The sequence below is a fragment of the Podarcis muralis genome, chromosome 2 (genome assembly GCF_964188315.1).
Source record: "Podarcis muralis chromosome 2, rPodMur119.hap1.1, whole genome shotgun sequence".
Classification (NCBI taxonomy): Eukaryota; Metazoa; Chordata; class Lepidosauria; order Squamata; family Lacertidae; genus Podarcis; species Podarcis muralis.
Genome location: NC_135656.1, coordinates 72,888,889 through 72,913,706, shown reverse-complemented (window position 1 = coordinate 72,913,706; position 24,818 = coordinate 72,888,889). Strand labels below are relative to the sequence as shown.

General features: G+C 43.6%; 1 protein-coding gene across 3 annotated transcripts in view; it reads right to left on the bottom strand.

Moving 5' to 3' along the window:
* Positions 1 to 1,758: 1,758 nt before the first annotated feature.
* RAD54L2 (RAD54 like 2) overlaps positions 1,759 to 24,818 on the bottom strand; it is a 58,595-nt gene continuing 35,535 nt past the window's right edge. For 2 of the 3 annotated variants that reach the window (XM_028718716.2, XM_077924763.1), the window contains 17 exons: positions 23,278 to 23,510; positions 22,897 to 23,079; positions 22,264 to 22,397; positions 21,427 to 21,623; positions 20,667 to 21,009; positions 18,644 to 18,821; positions 17,900 to 18,151; positions 17,219 to 17,337; positions 15,970 to 16,088; positions 15,509 to 15,608; positions 14,514 to 14,719; positions 13,765 to 13,940; positions 12,122 to 12,318; positions 11,174 to 11,370; positions 10,348 to 10,437; positions 9,690 to 9,782; positions 1,759 to 8,885 (listed from right to left, as the gene is read on the bottom strand). In XM_028718716.2, the coding sequence (XP_028574549.2) occupies positions 7,891 to 8,885; positions 9,690 to 9,782; positions 10,348 to 10,437; positions 11,174 to 11,370; positions 12,122 to 12,318; positions 13,765 to 13,940; positions 14,514 to 14,719; positions 15,509 to 15,608; positions 15,970 to 16,088; positions 17,219 to 17,337; positions 17,900 to 18,151; positions 18,644 to 18,821; positions 20,667 to 21,009; positions 21,427 to 21,623; positions 22,264 to 22,397; positions 22,897 to 23,079; positions 23,278 to 23,510 (3,812 nt within the window). In that variant the 3' untranslated portion in view covers positions 1,759 to 7,890. The remainder of the gene's footprint in view (positions 8,886 to 9,689; positions 9,783 to 10,347; positions 10,438 to 11,173; positions 11,371 to 12,121; positions 12,319 to 13,764; positions 13,941 to 14,513; positions 14,720 to 15,508; positions 15,609 to 15,969; positions 16,089 to 17,218; positions 17,338 to 17,899; positions 18,152 to 18,643; positions 18,822 to 20,666; positions 21,010 to 21,426; positions 21,624 to 22,263; positions 22,398 to 22,896; positions 23,080 to 23,277; positions 23,511 to 24,818) is intronic. The other variant, XM_028718718.2, reaches the window with a different exon arrangement.

Genomic DNA, 24,818 nt, shown 5'->3' with positions numbered 1-24,818 from the left:
ATCAAAATTGAGGAGCTTTTGATTGAACTGTTGATGTTAAGAAACTACGGAATCACTGGGTAATTGGATGTACAGATATAATAAATGGATAGCATTTTGTAGAGGACCATCACACTGAATGTCACAACTTCCCAAATATTCAAATTCACCTCAGCCTATCACATTTTGAGTTTACATAGCAGAACAGGAACCAGTTAGCAGTACCTACCAGTGCCTACATCAGTAGTGGAAAACAGAATTGATTACCTTCAACTGTTCTGCAAAAAGGGTTCACTGGGCAGGCACACATATAGGGATGTGAGTGTACAGCCTCAGTGTGGGTCTCCCGACAGGGCGCAAGCTGCCTTATCCTTACCTTAGGCTAAAACTGTATCACCTCATGAGTAAGGATCAAGTGCCCAGGTTGGCACTAAGTAACAACTCCCATCCAGAACAACAGAAAAACACAGAATTGTTATACGTTCTGCTTCAGATAGTTTCTAACCAGAAATGGAGCCACTTTAAGCGCTTGTGAAAATTGGCTTCCACTGACCTGGAACTGGGTTTCAAACTCCATTCCAGTGCTTCCCTAAAAAAACTCTTTAGCTGCCTCCCTCTGTGCCATGTAGGGTGGGGGAGGCACAACTGTGCATGTTTGCTAAACTCAGAATAGACCCATTGAAATCTATGGAGTTAAGTTACTTTAGTCCATGGATTGCAATGAGCCTACTCTGAGTATGACTTAGTTGGATATCATCCTTGGAAACCATCAAGAGGGAGGCAGAAAGAGAAAGTTGTGATATGGAATCTCTAGTTAGTATCTGACATAGTGGCATGCGAAATACGGATGTTAGGTTGTCAGAGCATTTAACAACAGACCATCCTAGCAGTAAATAGGAGAATTCACAGTTCAGGTCTCTCCATTGTATAAGATGGGTGAAGAACTTCTGGGCTGGCTAGATCTTAACCTTCCCACCCCCAGGTAGGCCAAATCTGCCAGGTGGACAGCTACATCACCACAACTGCAGAGATACAGCACTTTGACTTCCTGAGTGTCAGGGAAGGCAAGTCTTAAAAAACATCATTTCCCTCCCATATAGTAAATTATTTAGCAGCTGAAGCTTTTGTGCTAAAGAAAACACACAGAGTAGAAACAACTATCTGAAGATCCCTTATGTAAGAAGTGGCTGAGAGGCCTGAACTTTCTGGTCCTTGTAATAGTAAGTGTATTCTCACCAGAACCCACTACAAAACAGCATTTGTAGCTTATAGCAAATACAGTTTGTGGTTTGGATATTCTTATGGGGTTTAGGCCTATCACAAATATCAACTGTGCCTCAAGGCTTTTTTGCATGAAAGCATGTTTCAACAAATACTTAAGGGGCACCCTGTGGAAAAATCTGATAGTCCCCTTAGTAGAAAAACTGGGTTGAAACTGGGTAAAAGCAAATATCCACCTTCTTGATAGGCAGGCTGTCCCATCATTCAGACTTCTGTCGAAAAGTGGTTGGCTGATCCAAGTGTTGTTTATCACTGAAATGAACTTTTGCCCCTTCAGATACCAAATAACCATCACCTACCTGCTAAGACAGCTGCCCTGGTACAGCTAAACCTAGTTGTTATGATTTACATACCTTGGAAATCAACGAAGCAAGTTAGTTGCATGTAGCAAGTCGCACTGCTTTCAAGGGACATGGTAGCAACTGATTTTAGCCATATGGCAGCCAGAGTATATTTATGCTTGAAAACAAACACTAAATTCATTCCAGACCAAAATCATTGGACTGTTGTAATGTTTGAAGTTTATTTTTTAAAAAAAGAGAGAGAATTGATAGGCATTATACCAACTTACAATTTATTATTTTTTTAAAAAAATGACATGAAACACAAGTAAAAATAAATACATCATATAAACAACAAAATTGTTCAATGTCTCTGTTCTCGGGTAAGCGCATCCCATTGGACAGAGAGATGAGGGAAGCACATGACCCATGCGTGCAACCAGCCGACCAACTGACGCTGCTACAGAAATGCCATCCCCCCCCAACCCAATCACAAAAGACAGGCCACAAACTAAAGGCGGAACAGAAACAAACCAAGAAAACCATTGGATTCACTCAGCTCCCCTGTACAAATGGATTCAATGGAGGGACAGAGAACGCAAGCTGGGAAACTAATAATATAGGAACCCCAAGAAGCAATGCAGCTGTGGGCAGCTGTTAGTGGTCTTGTTTCAATACAGAGCAAAATAAGAAGAAAAAAGATCCCTCCTCCTCTGCTAGCTTCTCCCATTCTTTGCTGATCCTCCCTGAACTGGCAGCACCCCCCCCCCACCTCTCCTGAAAATCTGCTTTCTTGTTTTGAGTTACCAGGAGCAGACATTCCCACAAAAACTAAATGGCCTATCTCTTGTAAATCAACAGGCTTGACTTAATATGGTTTTGACGTTAAAGGGGGGGAATGCAAGAGGTTTTGTTATTATTTTTAATCTATCAATGTTTAATTTCTCTGTTTAGTGGGTCCACAGACAATTTCCCCCCAGTTTAGTAACTGTACATCTATGGTAGCTAAAACAAGATTTCAGCACAAATACATGTATAATTTTATTGACTCGCCATATCTTCCCATGACCATTTGCACTGCTGTCATTTGATCCCCTAATTCTGATAAAAAATATGAGCCAGCTTTCTTTACAACTAGCAATATGTCCGTCATGGTGAGAGAGGCAGAGAGGATGCCCATATATTTGCAGAGACTCCTGGCGGCTGCAGTCAGATTTTGTCTCCTCAAAACTCTGCCTGAAATTGCAGCCCATTTAGTTCTGTCCTATAGGAGCCAATGGGCTGTTTTGAACACAACACTAACCCACATTTCAGTGTGTGGGTTGGGAACCTGGCGCCCTCAGCCTAATTTCTGGTGGGCTGAAGGAAGGGAAGGGATAGTGGGGGACAGGGGAGCCAAAACAGATGGAATGAAAGGAGCCACCTGCCAGCTATTGCTTTATACCTCTAGCAAGAGCTGTTGGTTGCTCCCCTGGCCTCACCCCCCATTTCGCTCTGGCCTACCCAAGTTTGGCATATGACCTCCAACAAATTACTCCTGAGGGAATGTGGCCCTTAGCAGACAAAAAGGGGTTCCCCACCCCTGCTTCAGGGCAATGGCAATGCAACTAGGTGATCCTTGGGCTCACGTTGTTCCCCTGGCATGCCTGCTTTCACTTCCATTTTAAATTAACTACAGCTTTCCCTGTAGATCAAACTCAAGACAAATAAACCATAGTTGTTGAGACAAGTCAACTTCAAACCACAGTTTAAGAAGTCGCCTTTTCCTAACATAATTAAGATAAAGTAGTTTAGCTTTCACTTACAATGCCAGAACTGTGGTTTAATCTAATACAGGAGCAGAAGTTTCCAATGTCCTTATGGCTGTGCCAAAGTAGAGGGAAGTGCACGAACCCAAGGCCTGATGTGTTTTGTCCTCATCCCTCTTAACTATGGGTTAGTGTTATTGCAAACAAAGTGACTGAACATCAAGTCTGCTCTCACCTGACAAATCCCATTCAAGTTCCGTCTCTTGGTCGTATGAAAGTGTGACAAAGAGACAGCACCCAGAAATTAGTATACATGCATATACACACACATATAACCCTTACCATGGTTGTGGTTTAAGTCCCTCAGTTCTATGCCCACAACAATTTAAAGCCATCCATCACAGGCAGTATGTGTCTAAACAAAATCGTGATCAGTTTAAAATTGTGGGCTGCCCGAAGCTGGAGCAAAACGGAGAGTGTACCACCAAGGTCCAGGAAACATCACAGTTTAAGGTCACCTCTTTCCCCTATGCATTTATTAAAGGGGTCAAGTTCCATTCTGTATCACTCAAGACTTAATAGTGTTGCTCTAAAGCTGTTGAAGAAATGCTACAGTATATGTAAATCACCTTCCAATGGCCTAAAAAGGAGAGTCTAGAGGCTCCTGGGATATGCACCCAGGGTCTGCGTTAGCATCTGTAAAAAGCCGAACACCCCAAGTTTCCTTCCTCAATTCTTTTGTTGTCTGAAATTTTGCAGTGCAAGTCACCCAGGGCCAAGCAGAGTCAACCAGGGTTAGCCTCAGGAACATAACCAAGAACCAGCAAGAAAAAGAAATGTTATTGGAGATATGGGAGTCAGGGACTGCCCAGGTCCTGTGGGTGGATTCAGAGATCTCTCTACAGCACAAAACTAGAGATGCTTTTGAGTGGACACTACATTCCTGGGGGTTACAGCTGCATCAAGGAAGGGACCTTTCTGATATTCTGCTAGGTTAAGTCACTAAGCCATTCTGACCCAGCTCTTGTCTCAAGCATTCTCTGCCCTTCACAGACAAGGCACAGCAGCTTTCCCTCTGTTGTCGGAAGCCACAGCTTCATAGGGGACGCTGAACACCTGGGAGATGTGAAGTATTTTGAGAAGGAGGCTGCACTGTGCCCTCTAGGAGCAACAAGGACGCCGAGTGGAAGAGTGTTCTCTTCATTCCCGTTGGCAAGGGAATTCTCTCTCAGCAAGCGCTGGGGAATGAAAGTTTCAATCACTTGGAGACAAAACCAGTATAACGCCCTACAGGTGGGAAAGAGACCCAGCTCAGGCACTTGCTGAAGTAGAGGCATCTGTCCCAACAAAGTACTTCTCTCCAAAGGTTACAGAAAGTGGTTGGTCTAACAGAAGGTATTAGGGGAGACAGGGAGGTGAAGTGGAGTTTGTCAGTCGTGCAAATACGTTCTCAAGCATTCCGCTAACATTAGAAGATTAGTTGAGAGAGAGAGAGAGAGAGAGAGAGAGAGAGAGAGAGAGAGATGTGCATAGACAGACAGACGTAACATTTTTATAGCTTTCTTAACCAAGTACAAAAGCCAGTTTTTCAAAATAAGGTATTTTAAAACCTAAATAATCCATGTGATGCAACACTGCCATCCAGTGGCCAGAGTAGTAAATTACAGGTGTACACACCATTTTCTACAGCTAATAGCTACCTCCCATTCCTATTTAAAAGGTGGTTACAAGGCCTAGTTTACTTAATCCCAGATGTATCTATTCCCTCTATTACAGTGAGGATGAGCTAAAAACCTGCCTAGTCCAGTGACCCCTCCTGAGCCCTTTGTACATTCTTCAAAAGGAACAAGAGAATCAGAAGGAAGCACTGTTTGAAGTAATGGACAGAGCGTATCAGCCTGTCCTGTCAAAATGTGTTACTCAGTTGAAATGAGGACAGGAGCTGGCAAGATATCTCAGGTTATCATTAGCTATGCTGCCCCAAACCAACACACTGAAGACTGAGCCTGCCTGAAGCCTAAAGTAATGACATCCTTCTCCAAAAATGGCTTCGGCTTCAGCAGCTCTAAAACCTTGCTGCTCAAGCAAGAACCCGCCTTCCTACCATCCGGTCCCCAAGTCCACTTATCGAGGGTTGCAAAAGACAGCTGAGTGAGTTTACAGTACAATCAGTGTCATCATATTTTGTATGAGGTGGACACATACAAATCACAAAAGGGCATGACTCACAGACGTACCATGGCCAAGTCTTTGGAGAAACGCGAATGGACACCATCAGTTAATTTGCTTTGTTATTTTTGTGGGGGGGTTGTGTTTGTTTGTTTTTTATTCCCATGGTGCATCCAAAGACAAGTTGTCCAGAAGTTTGCTCAGAACCCCTCGGTTTTCAACTCCTAGGATATGTTAAAGAAGAAAGCACTATTTTAATGTTTTTATTTTAAAATAATTAAAAGTAATTTGCATAGCTAACTGTAAATCTAAGGCTTCTACGAATGGTGAAGTCAGGTCTGACAGACAGTGTCCCATAAACAGAGAAAAGACAGGAAGCCCATCATTTCATGCTTTTTACGGTTCATACAAGCGCGCGCACACACACACACACATACACAGAGAGAGCTTTCAGAACCAATATGTGGATCACCTAGCCACTACCTCTTGAACTGTGGGTCTTCGTATTTCCACATGAGGAAGGGGCAGTTTTAACCACCTAACAAAGGTAAGGTGAGAATGGGGTTTCATTCACCACTATCCTGAAAAGGCTTCCTTAGCACAGGGGGCTGGCAACCCTCTCACTCGTTCCCTGCCATGGACATGCAGTGCTTGCCCTCTTTCCCCTGGAATGGCAATTCTTTAAAAGCCTGAAGAGAGTACCTGGTTCCACTTTATAAGAGAGACTCTGGGTACCATTCCACTGTCTCTGTTATATGTATCCCATCCCCCAGCAGAAAGACAGACACTGGTCTTTCTGCCTAAACCATGGAACTCACTCCCTTCATTAAGCCTGCTATGAGAGCTCACAGCTTCTCCTTATACACCCTTGTGACAACATATAAACAGAGCAAGCATGGACCAGAGCCTAGTCACAGTGTAGAGGACATGCCTCTCCAATGGCTTGACTACTTTCTTACTCACGATCCACTCAAGTGGTGGGATCCTGCTTGCGTAACCAACCTCTCCAACAAACGTGGAGGGCAAGTTTAACTGTTACTTAGTACAAGGGAGAACGCTAGACACCAAGCAGGGTTCCAGCTGACACTGAAGTAACCACCTGCAGTGTTGCTGCATGTTCAGCTGAAGAGGGACAAGGAATACAGGGGCTGTTAGATGTTTTATCAGCTGAACAAGTGTGGAAAGCTGACTGGGAGGGTGCTGTCTCTTGGTCCTGCACACTGTCTCTGCTTTGGTCAAGCAGCCTATTCACCATCCCCAATTCTTCCCCATGCAGACCATCCTGATTTCAGTAGAGGCCATTGTTTACAGCAAGGAAAAAGCAGAAAAGGAAAGAGAATCCCAAAATAAATAGTTTGCTTTCGTTAAATAAATTAACAAATCTGTTCTGCAGAAGGAGGTCAGTCGGATCAGTGTCAACAATTAACACAGACAGCAGCAAGGCTCTCGAGCGCATCCCTTTTGTAAGACGTTCGACTTACTGTGGTCAACAGGAGCCTGACTGCTAAGCTTTCTTCTACTCGCTCCTCGGTAGTGGGTGGGGTGGCAGAGGGAGAGTAACCACTACAAAAAGCTAGAGAGGGACGTAGGAAAATCCTCGCCATTCCTCCACTGAGCACTACCTCACTAAAAGACTGGTACAAGTCCTAACCCAACCCTGCTGAAGAAGCCAGTGTGAAGCTGAGCCAACAAAGGTCCCTGCCTTCAAATGGATCTCGTGGGGAAAGCAGCAGGAGAGCTGCACCCCATCACCGCTTCTCCCTTACTCCCGATACCACCTGATGAGGGCCTGGTGAAGACCACCAGACTCACCTGTCTTCAGCTTTCAGATGGATGACAGACAAAACTGGTTTTCACATAGACCCTGCCCCACCCACACCCTCCCACCTACACATTACATATTGCCTGCTCCTTCCAAACCCGCCTCCCTCCCTCCATTAACAATGCTATTCATCATCATGTCTCCTAGGGTACAAACTCACCCCCTATTTACTATGGGGTACTGAACTTTCACAGATAAGGCAGTTCGTGTTTGAGAGTTATTCCACAGACAAAGAGAGAGAGAGAAAAAACAACAAACCAGTGTCTCCAGCCTAACAAAGGGCACTGAAACGTAATGGCAGGTCTCCCTGTTGGACAACTCAGAGCGCAGGAGGGAAAGTCAAGGAGGCACTCCTATGGTTTACAGTATTACTTCCCTCCTGCAACTCTCTTGCTTCCCCACTCTTGGGTGGGTGTCCATTCAATACAGTTCCCCATACAATGCAGATCTCGGACAACTAAGAACGCCACCTTCCTTTCCAGTCTCCTCCACCTCTGCTGTGTCCCGGATGGAAACCCTTGGCCCCAGAAAGGTCCAGTGAGGATTTTGTTTTTTGTTTATTTATTTTTGCCTGCCGGCCGAGTTGAGCTCTAACAAGAGACTAGGCCCCTTACTTCCCCGTGATCTCTATTACATCGTCATCTTTGTCCTCATCCTCGTTGGAGCTGCAGCCCACCTCAGAGACCTCGTGGGTGTCAAACGGAGGCACCTGGGACCGAAGGAGGCTCCCAGCTGGATATCCTGAATGAGGGGACATGAAGCCAGGATAGGCAGACGCCATGCTCCTGGGAAGGCTGCTGGGCAAGACTGGGGATGGAAAAGGAGCAAACATCCTGGGCTCAGGCAGGAGTGACTGCGTGAAGGGCAGCGAGTAGTTGGAGAGCATCCCCGTCATGGAGGGGTTTAACATGAAAGAGGGGACGCTGGCGGTGGCTGAGGTAGCAGCAGAGGAACTAGCAGTGCCGGCTGTCAGCAGAGGGTCAGTAGTCACAGGAAACACCAGGTGGGGGTCTGAGAGCAAGCTAGGCAGCTGGTAATAGGAGGAGCCTGTGCTCATGTACAAGGAGTTGCCTGCTTGGGGAGGAAATGGGTGGGCTAGGTTGTGGTTTAAGGGAACAGAGGGCATGGTGAACCCACCAGAGACAGGGTACCCACTTTCATATGGCTGGACTGCTGTGGGCAGCGGCCGCTTCTTCTGCTGCCGATGGGCCTGCTCCTCCGGGCCGGAAGGCGACGTGGACTTGCGCTTGTTGCCTCTTAAGTCCAGCACGGCGTGGTTGTCACCGTGGTGGCTGGTGGCCGGCAGGACTGAAGAGGACGAGGGAGCCGTACCACGAGTCCCTGCTCGCTGCTGCTCAGTTCCACGAGCTGCTAATGGGGCCGTGTTGTCTTTCCGGGCTGGGTGTCCGGGTGCCGCGTTAGTGCTAGGGGAGTTGTGTCTGGACTCACGGGCGGCAGCCGCCTCCGCATACTGTTGCAGTTCGCTGATGATTTCGGGGCTGTCGGGGGAGATCGGCCGAGTGAGCTCCTCTGTGTTGGGAAGCTTGGGTGAGGAGGCATTATGCCGGCCGTTGCTTGTGGATTCCAGAGATGGCCCTTGGGATCCTATGAACAACAGAGGCACATCAGTAGATAAGACCAGGGAAGTAACAAGAGGCAGAACTAGGGTGCTGGAAAAGATGGCCTGAGTCTGCCCTCTGCTTAAGATCAACGGGGGAGCTCTACTCTGCCCATCTTTTGCAGAAGTCTGGGAGGCACTTGAGAGACAGGCTTCTAGCATTGGCTCCAAGACTAGGCAGTAGTTTCCCCACGGCAATTTGCCAGGCCCCTTCTCGTTTTTAGATATCTGTTCAACACTTTAAAAAAATGCTTGCTTTTTAAGATGTGATGTTTAACCTGCTAATTAGCTGCATTCTGTTATTTGAATGTCTAATGTCTGTATTTTGTTTTAGCTCTTAGTATTTCTTTATTTTAGGCGAAGAGCTGTGGCTCAGTAGTAGAGCATCTGTTTTTCATGCAAAGGGTTCCAGGTTCAATCCCTGGCGTCTCCATGTTTGAAACCCTGGAGAGCTGCTGCCAGCCAGAGTAGGGAATACTGACCTAGATAAACGAGGGATAGCTCAGCTGGTAGAGCATAATCTTAGGGTTCTGGGTTGAAGCCTCGTGTTGGGCAAAAGATCCCTGGATTGCAGCAGGTTAGACTAGATGATCCTAGTGCTCCGTTTCAGCTCTACTATTCTATGAATTGTCTGACTGAGTTGAAGGCAGCTTCCTATGCTGACATTGTAAGTTATTTCCGAGAGTTTGTTAAACCAAAAGAGAGGATTGTGAATAAATAAATTAAAACCCCCAAAGGACATCCCTAAAGAAAAACTCAGTCAGACATCCTTGGCAGAATAGGCACCTTACCCGAGGCAACCATGCGATGATCATCACTGCCCTTTGGCTTGCCAGTGGTGCGAATAGCAAAGATTCGTCCATCGCTGGTCCGGATATATGTCCCTAAATGAGAGATGGGTGGAAGTTGTCAGAGGCAAGCTAGAAGAAAACTTATGACCAGCTGAATAGGGTGCCCTTATGTTCAACATTACAGAGAATCGCCTTCACTTTCTGCACTGCCTACACGTGCTAGATATTGCAAGTAAAGTTTTGAAAGAAAAGCTTTGCTCATCAACTTCCTACAAAGACGCAGCATCAACACTCTCTTGTTTCCTTGTTCAAATTCTAAGATAAAATTGTGAAGCTGACAATTAAGACCTCCTGAGTGATATCACCATGGGTTAGACTAAACAGTCAATCACAAACAAAGGTCATGAGGAGCAAACTCTGTGTTTGCCTGACCCTGGTCAGTTTGAATGGGAGATAAGGGGTTTCTGAACTAGGGTTCAAAGGCATTTATTGCAGTAGTAGATTCCCTAACACCTCTGTAGTGACACAGTTTGCCTCCTCTTCTTGCCTATCTATACAAAAACATAGCAGCCCCCTCACCAATCTCAAATCATAAAAGAAAAACTGAGAAATGGATACACATTTTCTTTGCCCAGGAAAGGCAGGCTTTTTTTTTTACCTTTAGTTCCACGGATAATGTGGATGCTTTCTCCAGCACTGATCCTTGCCTGCACGTCAGTGGAAGTGTTTGTACCTGGGATCACTATATCTGAAGTGGAGCAAACAGTACATATGTGACACATTGTGCACATTTACAAAGGAAAATTCAGCCAGAAAACAAGTGAATAAATGCTTCCAAGCATCTGGCTCAGTTTTTGGACTGCAGGGCCACCAGTTAAACAAAAGCTGAAATGCACTCCGTAAAATGTGAAAGCAGTATTTATTTACTTTTCAAAGTAAGTGTATGAGAAAAAACTTTTACTTCTGGGAATGAATACTCATGATCCTATACCTCTGGTCTTCAGCTGGTGGGTTGAGATCCACAAGTGAGTCATGCCAAGCGAGACTCACCTAAGGTATGTCGCAGCAGTGGCATCACTATCATTTTCTCTCTCTTTCCAGAGATTTTATTTTGTTTTTTAAGAGGAATGTTGGAAAGCACACAGACCTCTAGTACCTTTAATGGCTGTGCAAAAGATGGAATTTTCAAAAGGCAAATATTTTCTGTCGCTTGCATGACAAGCAGCATTTACCAAAATTCCATCTCCTGTGCAGCTATTAAAGGTACAGGAGCCCTGGTATTCCTAGGGCAAAAATAAGAGATGGACATGCAGGTATAACTAATCAAAAGCAGGCATATTGTAAGGTGGGTCCTGGCCTCGAAATGTTAACACCAGCTACCTTATATGGTCAGTTTTAACATCATAGGTCTGGCAACACTTTTCACTTTAACGACCCCCTCTTGCAGCAACTTCCATTTCCAATGAAGCTGGAGAGCAACTGACCTGTTGTGGTGACAATCTTCTGTACGAGGACACCAGCTCGTTGCAAGTAATTGATGGGAAAGTTGATGCCAGGATTGGAAACTGATGCTGATCCCATACTGCCCAACGGCACATGGCGCGGCATCATAGGAATGGGGGTGGACTGAACGGGACGTACGCTTGCCACCGGCCTCTCTTCACCTTTGAGGCTTGGTCGCCTGTGGGGGAAAAAGAAAGGAAGGAATCAGCACTTCACAGAAGCATGGAGCTGGAAGGGGCTCAATAGCTTCTTACTACAACATGGAATCATCCACTCCATCGTCCACCTAATGCCCTAACACCAGGGATATGGCTACCCAGATTTTTTTGGACTACAATTCCCATCATTCCTAACTGCTGGCTATGCTGGCTGGAGTTGATGTGAGTTGGAGTTCATTGTCATCTGGAGGATCAAAGTACCCCCGCCCCCAAATCAATGTGTGACACCGTCATCACTTTAATAATCCACATGCAGAGAAAAGGGGCCTGCAGAGGAAATAATTCCAGATTATGGAGTTCCATGAGTATTTATGACATAGGCTGAGTCCCCAACCACATATTAAATTTCACAATTTCTGGGGCGCTTCAGAGGCAGTTTTGTTATTTGACTTGTTGCAAGAAATGCAACAAGAAATCAGTATCAAAGTATCCTGAAAATCTCGGGGGGGGGGGGGGGGAGTGTACCTAACTGCTCAATCTATATGATGTGTGTATGTAGCCATCTGTACTTTGATTACTGTACTGACTGTCCCATCACAACAGAATGCTGTTTAATTTGATTTTCCCCAGTCATCTCTAATTGTTCAGTTACTGGTTAACTTCTTTGCCCCATGTTCTAAGAGCCAGAAAACGATTGCCAAGATGCAGGGGCAGATCAGAACTTGCCATTCGCCTTGAACGTTACATACAGAAAGGAAAGGGTTTACCCACCAGTTCCTCTGACTGAAGGCGGGTATGTTTGTCAGGCTCTGGTCAGTGGCTGGGTAATACTGAGCGTAGGATGGACGGGTGTATGGGACGGATGCACGTTTCTCTTCCTCGTAGCTCTTCTTGGCTGCTTTCTTCTCTGCCTTGGTGAGCTTGTGTTCTTTACGGTCAATCAGCAGCGACTCATGCTCAAAAGGCTCCTGTGGTAACAACAATGGGAAGTATCATTTTAAGAACTTTTTTTTAACCAAAAGTACCACAAAAACACAAGGTGAAAGAATGGCAGCTATCCTACCCTCCTGTTATAGGCTACCAGTAACCTACCCAAAAGTTACCCCTGACAGTTAAGTCCAGTCACAGATGACTCTGGGGTTGCAGCGCTCATCTCGCCTTACAGGCCACGGGAGCCGGCATTTGTCTGCAGACAGTTTTTCTGGGTCATGTGGCCAGCAGCACACGGAAACGCCATTTACCTTCCCGCCAGAGCGGTACCTATTTATCTACTTGACTTTGATGTGCTTTCGAACTGCTAGGTTGGCAGGAGCAGGGACCGAGCAACGGGAGCTCACCCCGTAGCGGGGATTCGAACCGTCGACCTTCTGATCGGCAAGCCCAAGGCTCAGTGGTTTAGACCACAGTGCCACCCATGGCCCTTTCGTAACCTATCCATCTTCGTATGAAAAAACTGGGAGCCAATAGGCTTTATTTTATATAACTGGTATTTTACCCTCCCTGCAAAGGCTGGGAGTATTTGGTTGGGTCCTGGAAAGACTGCAACTGCTTTGCTCTTCCTCTGGTTATTCTGCTGCTGCTCTATGTGGTTTGGCTTAGCACATCATCCAAACCCAGGCTTGGTGTTTTGCTCTCTCCAGATGAATTATGAGCTGCAACACCACAGGAGAAGTATGTTATGAGCATGTGATACTAGCCTAATAGCTAAAATCATGTACCAGTACTTCAAATTACGTAAACTGGTTATGTAAACTTCAGGGTGCGAAAGTGGCAAACCCGGAAGTATTTGACTGGGTTTCACCATGTGCACATGTGCAGAAGTGGTCCTCAGGTTGCGGAAACCTCGGGATCCGACCAAACCTCCAGAATGGATCCCATCTGCAACCGGAGGTACCACTGTATAGTAAATTAAGTCTTGGCACAGCTTGTCTCCTCAGAGTGTGTAATATCAATTGCATTATTGTGAAATGCTGCCTCTGATTGTCAGGTGCTGGTTATTTAAAAGGACCAAGTCCTTGTTACAGCAAGGAGAAAGAGGTTCAAATTATCTGCAGTAAACACAGGAGATGCCTCAGTTATGGCTTGCTGTTTGCCTGGAGAGAGCTAAACCTCAAGGCCAAGTTCAGATTACACACTAAGCCAACCCATGACTTATATCAGCACAAGACAGCAGCAAAATGACCAGGAAGGAGCAAAGCAGCTACTATCTCCTCTCCAGGAACCTGCAATTGGATTTATTTGTGCTGTGCCATAGTTTGGCTTAGTGTTACATGGGAACAAGATTACGTCAACAGCAGGCTTTCTCAAGATGAGAACCATGTGGCTTTGACACCTTGAAGTTATTGACAAGCAGATGGGTCAGGGTTGCAAAATAAAGATTAGGGAAATAGTGGGTTTCCCCCTTCCCTCCTAACCTTGGTGATGAGGTGAGGGTACTTGAGACAGGCCAGCTGCAAGACAGATTCCATGATCTTGTTTGGGCTGAATGAATGCTGGACAGCTTCGGGTTCCTCTTCCACAAAGTGTAGCAAGTTCTCCACCTCTCTCCGGGTAAAGTTCAACACCGGATTCAAGTCATCCACAACACGATCTAAATAAAACATAAAGAAGGTAAAGGGACCCCTCACCATTAGGTCCAGTTGTTTCTGGGGTTGCGGCGCTCATCTCGCTTTACTGGCCAAGGGAGCGGACATACAGCTTCCGGGTCATGTGGCCAGCATGACTAAGCTGCTTCTGGCGAACCAGAGCAGCGCACAGAAATGCCGTTTACCTTCCCACTGGAGCAGTACCTATTTATCTACTTGCACTTTGACATGCTTTCGAACTGCTAGGTTGGCAGGAGCAGGGACCAAGCAACGGTAGCTCAGCCCATCGTGGGGATTTGAACTGCCAACCTTCTGATTGGCAAGCCCTAGGCTCTGTGGTTTAACCCACAGCGCCACCCGCGTCCCATAAATAAAACATACATAGATCCAAAATGAGGAAGAACTGCAGCTCTTGTTGCATTTGGACCTCCAATAACATTCCTTGAGTGGTGACATACGTAAGGGCAGGCACTTGCAAACACAAGAAGAAAGAGGAAAACCAGGAAGCAAGCAAGAACCCATTTCAGAGGCTAAAAGACAGGGGTGATTTGGTGGAGACATGTGAAGATTTGACCCACCTGACATCCCTTGTTTGGAGATCTGGCGGTCATAAATTTTCTTCTCCAGGGTGTAATCGGAAACTAATCGATAGATGTGGCAAGGCTTCTTCTGCCCATAACGATACACCCGACATACTGCCTGGGCATCATGGCATGGATTCCAGGAGGCATCAAATACTATCACCCTGTTTGCACCGATCAGATTCACACCCAAACATCCAGCTCTAAAAATATATAAAATATTTATTTATTTGTTACCATCATTTATATCCTGCATTTCAAGATGCAAATCTTTTTTCTTCTTTTTGAAAATAATTTTTACTTGATTTTACAAGTGTAGAGTTATAACAATACCAAATAAATATCAACATTGAGGGATTTCTCTGAATCTCTAGACTTCCCTCCATCCCCTCCTTGGGTCTTATTGTCAACATTTTCAACTACATATTGTTTCATATCTCATATTTTAAATATGTTCATAATGTCCATAGTACTTGTTTACATTACAGGTGTTATTCAAACCCTGCTAATGTTTTCATCTGCTTACAGTGGTCTCCTAAATATATATTTTTCCTATTCAGGATGCAAGTATTTCTCATGCTGCTTACAAGTTACAATGATGCAAAAATCATTAATAAATATCCCGATCAAACTATCAAACGTAAGTCATCCAGGATGCTCCCTGCAGAGCTGCTGCTGGTAAATGTCCCCTTGCAGAGAAGGAGGTCACACACACACAATATTCTGCCTGGGAATCATATCTTATGTGGGGGCTGTTGCTTTTGCTCAAAACCCTGGTATAAAATTTTAATCGGATGTTAGCAATAACTTCTGAAGATAACTATGCAATGATTAGTGCAGACCTCCACAGGTTTCTAAAAGGTCTTAAGGCCATATTTTCAACTGGATCAAATGCCAAGGATTCTTGGTGGCAAATGCCTCATTAGACGCCACAGTCAATCGCATCCCCTACTCCACCCCAATTTGCTGTTTGTATCAGGTGGACAACTTACCGTGTGGAAAGAAGGAAGAGTGAAACCGAAGTGTTGCTGGGGTCGTTGAACTGGTTTATCAGCCGCTCCCTCTCGGAGGCTGAAGTACTACCATCCAGACCTACCCAGTGGAAAATGCATACAAAATGTGTGTTTTTAAATAAAAATAAAAATCCCACAACATCCATTAAAATAAAACAATTATGGGCAATTGTAAAGTTTTGCTTGTTTGATAATATCCATGTGACATTGACATAGGAGGGGGAAAGTGCTCAAGCATCAAAATAAACTACTTCTATCCAAAACCAAACAAACACCTGAAAGCAGTTCGTCTGAAAATGAAGGTGGATCCATGCACATCTCCATGGGAAACAACAGAAAAGGTTGCAGACAAACTAGAGAAAATGGATACATTTTCAGGAAGCTCAGCCCAGCTGTAAACAATTAGTACTCCAGATGATGGAAGGACACGCTGTACTTACGATAATAATTCACATTTCGGACCCAATTATGGATTCCTTGTGATTCCAAGCCTGGGATAGAAGGCACTGGTCTCTTTGCCAAGAAATCCTCAATGACAGACAACGTGGAAAGGCTTTGGCTGCAAGAGACAAAGAACTCCACTCAGAAGGGCAAATGAAAGATTTTAAAAAATCCACAGTATAATTTGAATAGAAAAAAGGACATCCTATTTACAAGTGCAAAAGCTAGTCTGCACTGGCACCTTACAACACACAATGTTCTATTTCACATAATTTTACACACTTCTCATCTGCAACACATGCACGAGGCACAGGCAGGAATCCAAGGCTCTTTATTTTTAATATATATTTGAAAGAATGATGAAAATAGAAAATGTTATGCTATCAATTGAGGACAGAACAAACAATGGATGGATTCAGATTTTCAGCACAATCCTAACAAAGTCTACGCAGAAATAAGTTCTGCTGAATACTGCAGGGACTTATTCCAAGGGCAAGTGGGGTTAGGTCTGCAGCCACAGTTGGCTAACAAGTTCAAGGGAGTCATCTCTAGGAATAACTGAGCCTGGACCCAACCCAGTGGATTTGCAGATTTACATTAAATACTTCTCTTTTTGGTCAAAGCCAGCTAACAATAAAATCAGTATTACAATTATCCTGCAGAACAACCAAAACATACTTGAATCTAAATCTTAATACCCGAAATCTAACAAGCTGGTTGAACTTCAGAAGAGAAGCTTCATCATTTTGTGAAAAACATGAAAAAGCAGGAATCCCTGGATAAAGGATGGGATGGATGGGATGCCACAACCGAGAAGGCCCATTATACTTCAGAGAGCTTTTGCAATAGAGCCTCCTCGGAACACTGGGAGGGACATATGAGAATGGTGTTCCTAACAAATAACTAGGCATAGGTGATTTAGGGATGTAAATGTTAACATCAGCACATCGAATTATGCCTGAAAACCAAGTGACAACCAGCAGTAATGTGGTGACTTTCCTAGGCCCCGGAATGGCCAGGGCGCTGTAATTTCCAAGCATTCTTCACTGGCCACCATGAAATTGTGAAGAAAACATACACAGAGAACTAATTGTGTTCTGCAGTGGACTTTGTTGCCCAGGATTACTGAGAAACCTGCTTTAAGGTCTGTTTTTTATAAACAGCTGGATTGGAGTCAATAGTATTTAGTCACATTTAGCAGGACTCTAGGGCAGGAACACGATCTAAAGTACTGTAATTCCCCCGTACCTGAAGACTAATAATTTGTCTCCAAGTTTCACACTCTCGTCCACAAGATGAAACAGCAACACCATCTTAGGTGAATTTTGCAAAACTCCTGTCTGGTATTCACAAAGGATGTCTTTCGCCTGTGGGTAAAACGGGAACATACAGTACCATCATGAACAGAGTTTGCTGCTGTATCCCAGTTCACCAATTCACTACTTAATACTCCATAACTTCCTAAACATGATCACAAACCAAGGTAATGGGTGTAAAAGACATGTGAAAAACATACTTTTTATTCAGAAACAAATCTTTCACACAACGTTATGTCACAAGTCATTCGAAAAGAGGCAAAACATAATAACTGATCCCTTGACAGATAATTTAATATCCACCCTGTCTTTCATACCTGGGGATTATTAGCATGAGATACACCCCAACTAAAGTGGTGACTGACGGCAGGGACAGACAGATGTATGTATACTGTTATGTATGATTTCAGATCCAAGTACATATTGAATTGAATTAAGCATTTGAGAAGCAGCACATTGGCCGATTATTCCAGGAAACATTGGCAAAATTACCAGAACCAAACAGTGCGCAGTATCCTAAAAAAGCCTGTCCCAAGCTAAAAATCCTTCTTTATGCTTGAGGAAAAGGGAGGAAGGAACCAGTCACGTTGGAAGTTTTGATGCTAGTACTCACCCACTCATACGTTACAACCTGATTGGCTCTTTCCTGAAAGGGATTGAAGCCAATGCCCTGAATGTATTTGCTGTTGGTCGCTTCCCCAATTGGTGATGCCAAAGCATTGTTCTCCGTTTTGACTTTCATTCCCTGTGACTGGCAGCGTGAATTGGTACTGGCCGTGCCAAGGTCATCCACATCCAGGTCCTGCTCATTGGCCAAATTCTCTTTTTGTAATGCTTCATATAGCACGTCAGGGTGATTCCAGATCTGAAAGGAGATGGCAGGTTACTTTGCAACTATTTAGCCTAAAATACTTCAGAAATTCCATTTATTAATGTCTAGGTCGTGACTATTTAATTTATTTCTAGCCATATGTTGCTCTAATCAAGGGGCTGAGAATGGAAAACAGCAATTCCATGAAAAGCACGTGAAATTGCAGCCCGGGATCTTCTGCTTGCAAAGCAAGATGCCTGACCACTGAGTTTCTCGAAAGGAAGTGTGCCCAACATCTTCTCATGCTACTAATTAGTCTGTGGTCAGACAAAGAATTATAATCAAGATACTTCAAGGCAAACCACCGTAACACAAATCATTTCTCACTCAGGAAATGTTCCGTAGTTCCCAGCAGGAGCTTGGTCTTAAAAGAGCTGCTATTCAGTATCACCACAATGCTATAGAACACCAATACATCTGTATGGAATTCCTGCCCTTTCCATGGACTCCACACAAACCATCTGTCTCTTTCCTCTTTAGACATACCTTACAACAGACACAGAAAGCCTTGAGTGGATTCAGTCCCAGCCAGCCACTGTTGCCTGCATCACGAAACCGGTTCATGAACTCAGTGTAAAGAGCCCGCTGGATCTTTGACAAACGCACTAAGATGACATGCTCTTCCTTGTAGGGAAGCTGAACTTTCAGGACATTGTGCCCTCGCCTACAAAATCAGCCAAGAAAAAGAAGGTCAGGAGAGGGAGTGCTCAGTCTGGAATCTCTGCAGTGAACCTAAGGACAAAACGTGACTTTCCTGTTATGCTACTTGAGGAGGGAAAGCACAGATCACCTAACTTTGTGTGTGATTTATTAATGATAATGACAGGATCTCAAGCATGAGAAACATACTTGTAATTTCCAGGTGGGTTACCCATGGGAATCGCAAGCGGAGAAAGCACTGTTGCGCTCAGGTTCTGCTCCCTGGTTTCCCACAGGTGTCTGGCTGGCCACTGTGAGAACAGGGTGCTGGACTAGATGGGCCACTGGCCTGATCCAGCAGGGCCTTTCTTAGGTTATTTAGAGTCCTGTGGCATCACATGACTTCAAAATTCATCACGGTAGAAGCTGGGGGTTCCTAGCCTAGGCACTGTACCTGCCCCCCTCCTCCCAAAAAGCTTCTCTGTGGCCCTAAGTGCCCTCCCAAATTTGTCATTTTAAGAAAATGTTTCAATTAGCTTTTAAAAAAATATTGCCTGTTCCTATGTATTTCTTACTGCGATGTCATGATGCCAGAAGTCCCCTCCACTTTTTAAAAAATAAGAATTACTTTAAAATGTGTTTAAACTATACTATATTATATTATATTATATTATATTATATTATATTATATTATAATTATGATTGCTCCCATAGGTCCCCTGTTGTGATGTCCTGCTGCCAAAAGGATCATTTGTGTCCCTTCAAGCTCCCACCACAATTTCTAATTTTAAACAAATGCTGAACATTCCAGCAGGTTCCCTGCTATGATTCTATAATGCAAAAAGGGGTGTTGATATACACCCTCACAAACAAAAATGTTATTTTTAAAAAAATCTTTATTATTATTCACCAGTGCCACTTTTACTCTTTGGTCACATCCATTTTGACATGCAGCATGGGTCAATCCTCTGCTCAAAAAGGGTTAGGCACCCCTGAAATGAGCATTCGCAGACTACAACTGCATCGGATGCAATAGACTGTAAGCCATAAAAGCTTATGCCATAATAAATTTGTACTTCTCTAGGGAACCACAAGATGCTTTGTTGTTTAAGCTCATTGATGGAAGTGGACAATTGTTTTTCTTAGGCCACTGCAAGATTTGAGCCGTGCCTCTGGGTTTGTTACCAAGGAAGTATAACTTCCCAATTGGGAATTTGAGTAAATATTTAATCTATAGTAATATACAACTCAAACTGAACTTGCAACTGTCAGATCTTTGTAAATTACGTTCATAGGCTTGGATGGAAAGTGTTACACAAGCAGGCTGCTATTCACAACATTGCACCTAGATTTAATAGCATGTACATCAAAATGAGATTGCTGGAGCAGCCTTCCCTGTGTGGCACATTGCACCTTATTACATAAAACTTAAAAGTGGAAACCTCAAGAATCATGTCTCAACTCACAAATGAAATTCAACAATTTGACAAAATACCAACTCAAGAAACAATGGTCAACCTTCAAAATAATTCGTTTCTAACTCTGACATAGCATCATTTCTCTGATGATGGTAGGTTCTGACCCAGCAGACATAATAATAATAATAATAATAATAATAATAATAATAATAATAATAATTTCTACCCTGCCCATCTGGGCAGCTTCCAACAGAATATTAAAATACAATAATCTATTAAACATTAAAAGCTTCCCTAAACTCTTTAGCTGATCATGATAGGTTTCTGTTTTCAGATCCAAAAGTCCAATTTACTGAACTGACTTGCAGTACTCAGCAATGTGGCTCAGCACAAAGTTCAAAAGAATTGTTGGGGGGGAAACCTAAGGTGCTGGCAATCTGATGTGGCCTCACCTTTGTACAAAGCCCTCCAGCAGGCTGTGCAGGACGTGACTGCGATACCTCATGAGGCGAACATCCTGAGGGGTGCTATCGATACACTGTCCATTCAGGATGGGGCGCTCAAACATGTTACTGAACTCCTGCCGGGTACCAAGAAAGTCAGGACGGACAAAGTCCACCATACACCAATACTCAATTAGGTTGTTCTGCAGAGGGTAGCCAGTGAGTACCACCCGTCGCCGAGATCGGATGCTCTTCAAGGCCTGAGAGGTGCTAGCATGGCAATTCTTTATCCGATGTCCCTCATCACAGATGACCACATCTGGCCCAGGGCGGGACAAAGCTTTCTCGATTCCTGAATGAAAAAAAGCAACACAGGAAGCTGTTGTTCACAATTCTTGATTTAATGCAAAAAAAAAAAGGGGGGGAAATCCAGCAAAGGTAAATGTATAGGTCAGAAAACATGAATGGATTGTAGTGATAGCCATTCCAATCTGACCGAGGACACTGGTGACAGAAGGACACTGAAACCTTCTTCAGTGGCTTAGGCGATGATTACCACGGCTCTTGTTTAAAATTTCCAGTGAGACTTCACAGAACACATGTCCATTCAATCCATGTTAGAGATAAATATAATAGGGCCTCTGTTTCTAAACAATTTTTGGTTAATAATTTTCCTGTGTCCACATATTAGTAAAAATAACTATCTAAGGATTGCATCTCTTAAAATGGAAGTAAAATTAAGAGTTTTAAAAGACAAAAGCCTCTGAACCTTTTAAAAGCTCCTGCTGACGATCCTCTTCATCCAAATCTATAATGACAGGGCCAGTCTGCTTTTTGCTTTTTTTCCTTCTGCCTGTGGCAAAGGATTTCTTCAATGAAAGGAGACGATACATCTCATAACCCATCAGCAACACGCCACCATCAGTCACCCAATCAGTTACCACTTTGGCACGAGCTGCTGTGGTCCTGTAGAGAAAAACAAAATAAAACGTACCAATACGAGCGTGGCGAAACCCGGAAGAATACACTTCCAGGTTTGCTGCATTCATAACCTGAAAGTTACGTATCCAGAGGGTCCCCTGTAATGTGTGGCACCTACGTTTTGTAACTCCCTGTCTACTGACTTCAGACAGGCACCTTCACTGTACTCTTTTCAGTGCCTGCTTAAAACATTTTGTTTAGAAATGCCTATCTGAACACACAGGTGTTGATGTGTTTTAATTGCTTTTTAGTCCAATATTAAATTTCATCATCTTTTAAATGGTTTTAATTACTTATTTTTAACTTTGCTATTGATAATTAAAAATTTCCTTGTAAGCTGCTTAGAGGTTTTACTACAATCAAGTGAAATATACATTATGGTAACTAAAATAATGTGCCTATAAGCCCTATGGTGATGGTTTAATGAAAGGTGCTTTTCTGATTTTACCTGTTATATTTACTGTTACATTAATTTTTATCAGCCATTTTGCATACGAAGGTTTATTTAAGCAGTTTTGTTCACTTATACAAGCTGCTTTGAGGACCTTCAAGGGCCAAAAGGCAGGATATAAACAGCAGCAACAGCTCTACACAACACCTGTGTAAGGGTATTAATTGCACTTACTTGTGTTCATCATTCAAGATATGGACTTTGAAGGTACGAGGCTGAATCTCTTTTGGATCATAGTCAGCAGGGAGGGCTTCTGGTGCTGGAAGCCACATGTTGAACTCTGCTAGCCAGTTTTGAAGAGTGTTTACCTGTAAGAAAAGAGGGTGATGGGAAGTATGAGACACACCAGTAAGGATTCTGAAGCTAAGACCAGAGAACACTGAGCATTCAAGGAGAAAACCAGCTTTTCAGGTTCAAGTTCATGCAAGTATTTATTCACATGTAACACTCAACTGGTTTTTAAAGGATGTAACAAATACAAGTCTTCTCAAGTAAGAGTGTGTGTGTGTGTGTGTGTGTGTGTGTGTGTGTGTAAGAGAGAGAGAGAGAGAGAGAGAGAGAGAGAGAGAGTGTTGTGGCGGTCAAGGGGGAGGAAACAGCTAAGGAAGACCACATAGTACCTCCTGCATCTGCTCCTCAGTGCAAGAACTGAGCCTCTCTCTGTAATCCTAAAATGGGTATAATTGAGTGGTGGGAAATGGAAGCCAAGAGACATCAGAGCTTGCTCTCAGTTTTGAAAGGCCCTTCCTCTTCCCTCCAACACCCACACAAACAGAACCAACACAGTCTTCTGCCCAGTCTACTTACGGGTACAATGGCCAAGACAGTCTTCGCCTCAATGTGCCGGAAAAGTACATCCAAAAAAGAGATGACCTGGAGGGTCTTGCCCAGCCCCATGCTATGAGCTAAGATACAGCCAAACCCACTGCTGGTTTTAAATCTGTCCAAGGATTCCACCAGATTATCATACAGGAAGCGGATACCACCAATCTAGAAAGAGTAACAAACAATGTCAAAGAGATTATGGGTGGGAATGCAACAAACTGCTAGGCTGTATATGCATTTCGTCACATACATATGCAACACTACAAGGGCTGAGATTTATCAGGGCATGTTACACCAAAGTATAGCTTCTGAAAAGAAAGTTGCCGAAGTCCTTTTATTGTCCAGACTGAAGATCTCCAGTACCTGGTGTGGTTTTACAGCTCGTGCAAGTTGAGGAGCCAGGTAAATGTCTTCTTCATTTGGTGGGTGGTTGATGTTGACAATTACTTGTCCTGAAGCATCTAACTGGTTTAGAGCATCGTTCACGTGAGCGCCACTGCTCTCCTCGGAAGCATCTTCATCCCCTTCATTGCCAGAGTCACTGCTGTCTACAATCTGAAGGGATTCATCTTCTCCTGAACTTAATTCTATCACTTCTGTAAGACAACCAGACGTGGGAGATTAGCACCTCCATCGTATTTTTATATCATTTGTAATGTTCGTATTGAACTATCTATTCCTGTGCCTTCATTTCCTCTTCTCTCTAGAACAGAAAACTAAGCAAAGTAATAAATTATGAAGGTTAAAAAAATGTAACTAATCATGCTAACAAACTTAGTGCAGGCATACCCAATAACTGAATATTAAACTATCTTGCAATTCTTTCATTTTGCTCTACTTTCAACTAGAGAGTGAGAGAAATGAGAAAAAAGAAAGAAAATGAAGACACATGAGCACTGCTTTCATGAAATAATTGCAGAGTACGTGGAGAGATCAAGTAAAAGACAAAGTGTAATTTTCATGTCAGTGATTTTACAGATGCAAAAATCAGAAATGGATATCCATCTACAAGTCAATCTATTCATTGATATATTGTGATGCTGCGCAATTTGAAGTTGGTGCCCTCTCTACTGCCGCACAGGCCTGGATCAGAATCTTTGACTTTTGGCTCTTGTTTAATTTCACCCCTACTGGATTGCTTCCCACTTGATTCACACAAAAGCAGTTCGATGAAAGACATCAGTTTAAGGTTATGCTTTCTTGGTTATTCACAACAACCAAGTTTAGGTTTCAAAAAAGCAAAAGACCTATTGAGGCAATGCCAGTTTGATACTGAATGGAACAATTTGCCTGCAATGAGAAAACTATGTCCCTGGTATGACTGTTTTTCAACATACAATGGTGGTTTATCTACAGGATCTAGTGATTCTAAAATATAGACCAGGCTTCCTCAACCTTGGCCCTCCAGATGTTCTGAGACTACAATTCCCATCATCCCTGACCACTGGTCCTGCTAGGGATCATGGGAGTTGTAGGCCAAAAACATCTGGAGGGCCGAGCTTGAGGAAGCCTGATATAGACCTTTCTTGAGTACATGACTAAATGTGCTTCTTTCAGCAGTATCTGATGGTTGCTTTAAGAGAACTCCCTTCCATAACTGCATGTCCATGTGGCGATGGTAATACAGAAACAGTGGCCCATGTACTGTTATTTTGCTCTTTGTACAGAGACATAGGTAAAGAATTAATTACCCCAGCACTATTATCTCAACTGGGGCATTCAGCTGAGATTCAACTGATTTTTCCTTGCAAATCAAGGTAAGCTAGTGACAGAAAAATTTCTATCAAATGACATTAAGATGGGCGCCACAACTACGCAGAGTTTTCAATTGTATAATTTTTAATATGGTTTAGAAATCTTACCTGTTCCATTTGTGTTTATATATATTTGTACTTTATAAACAA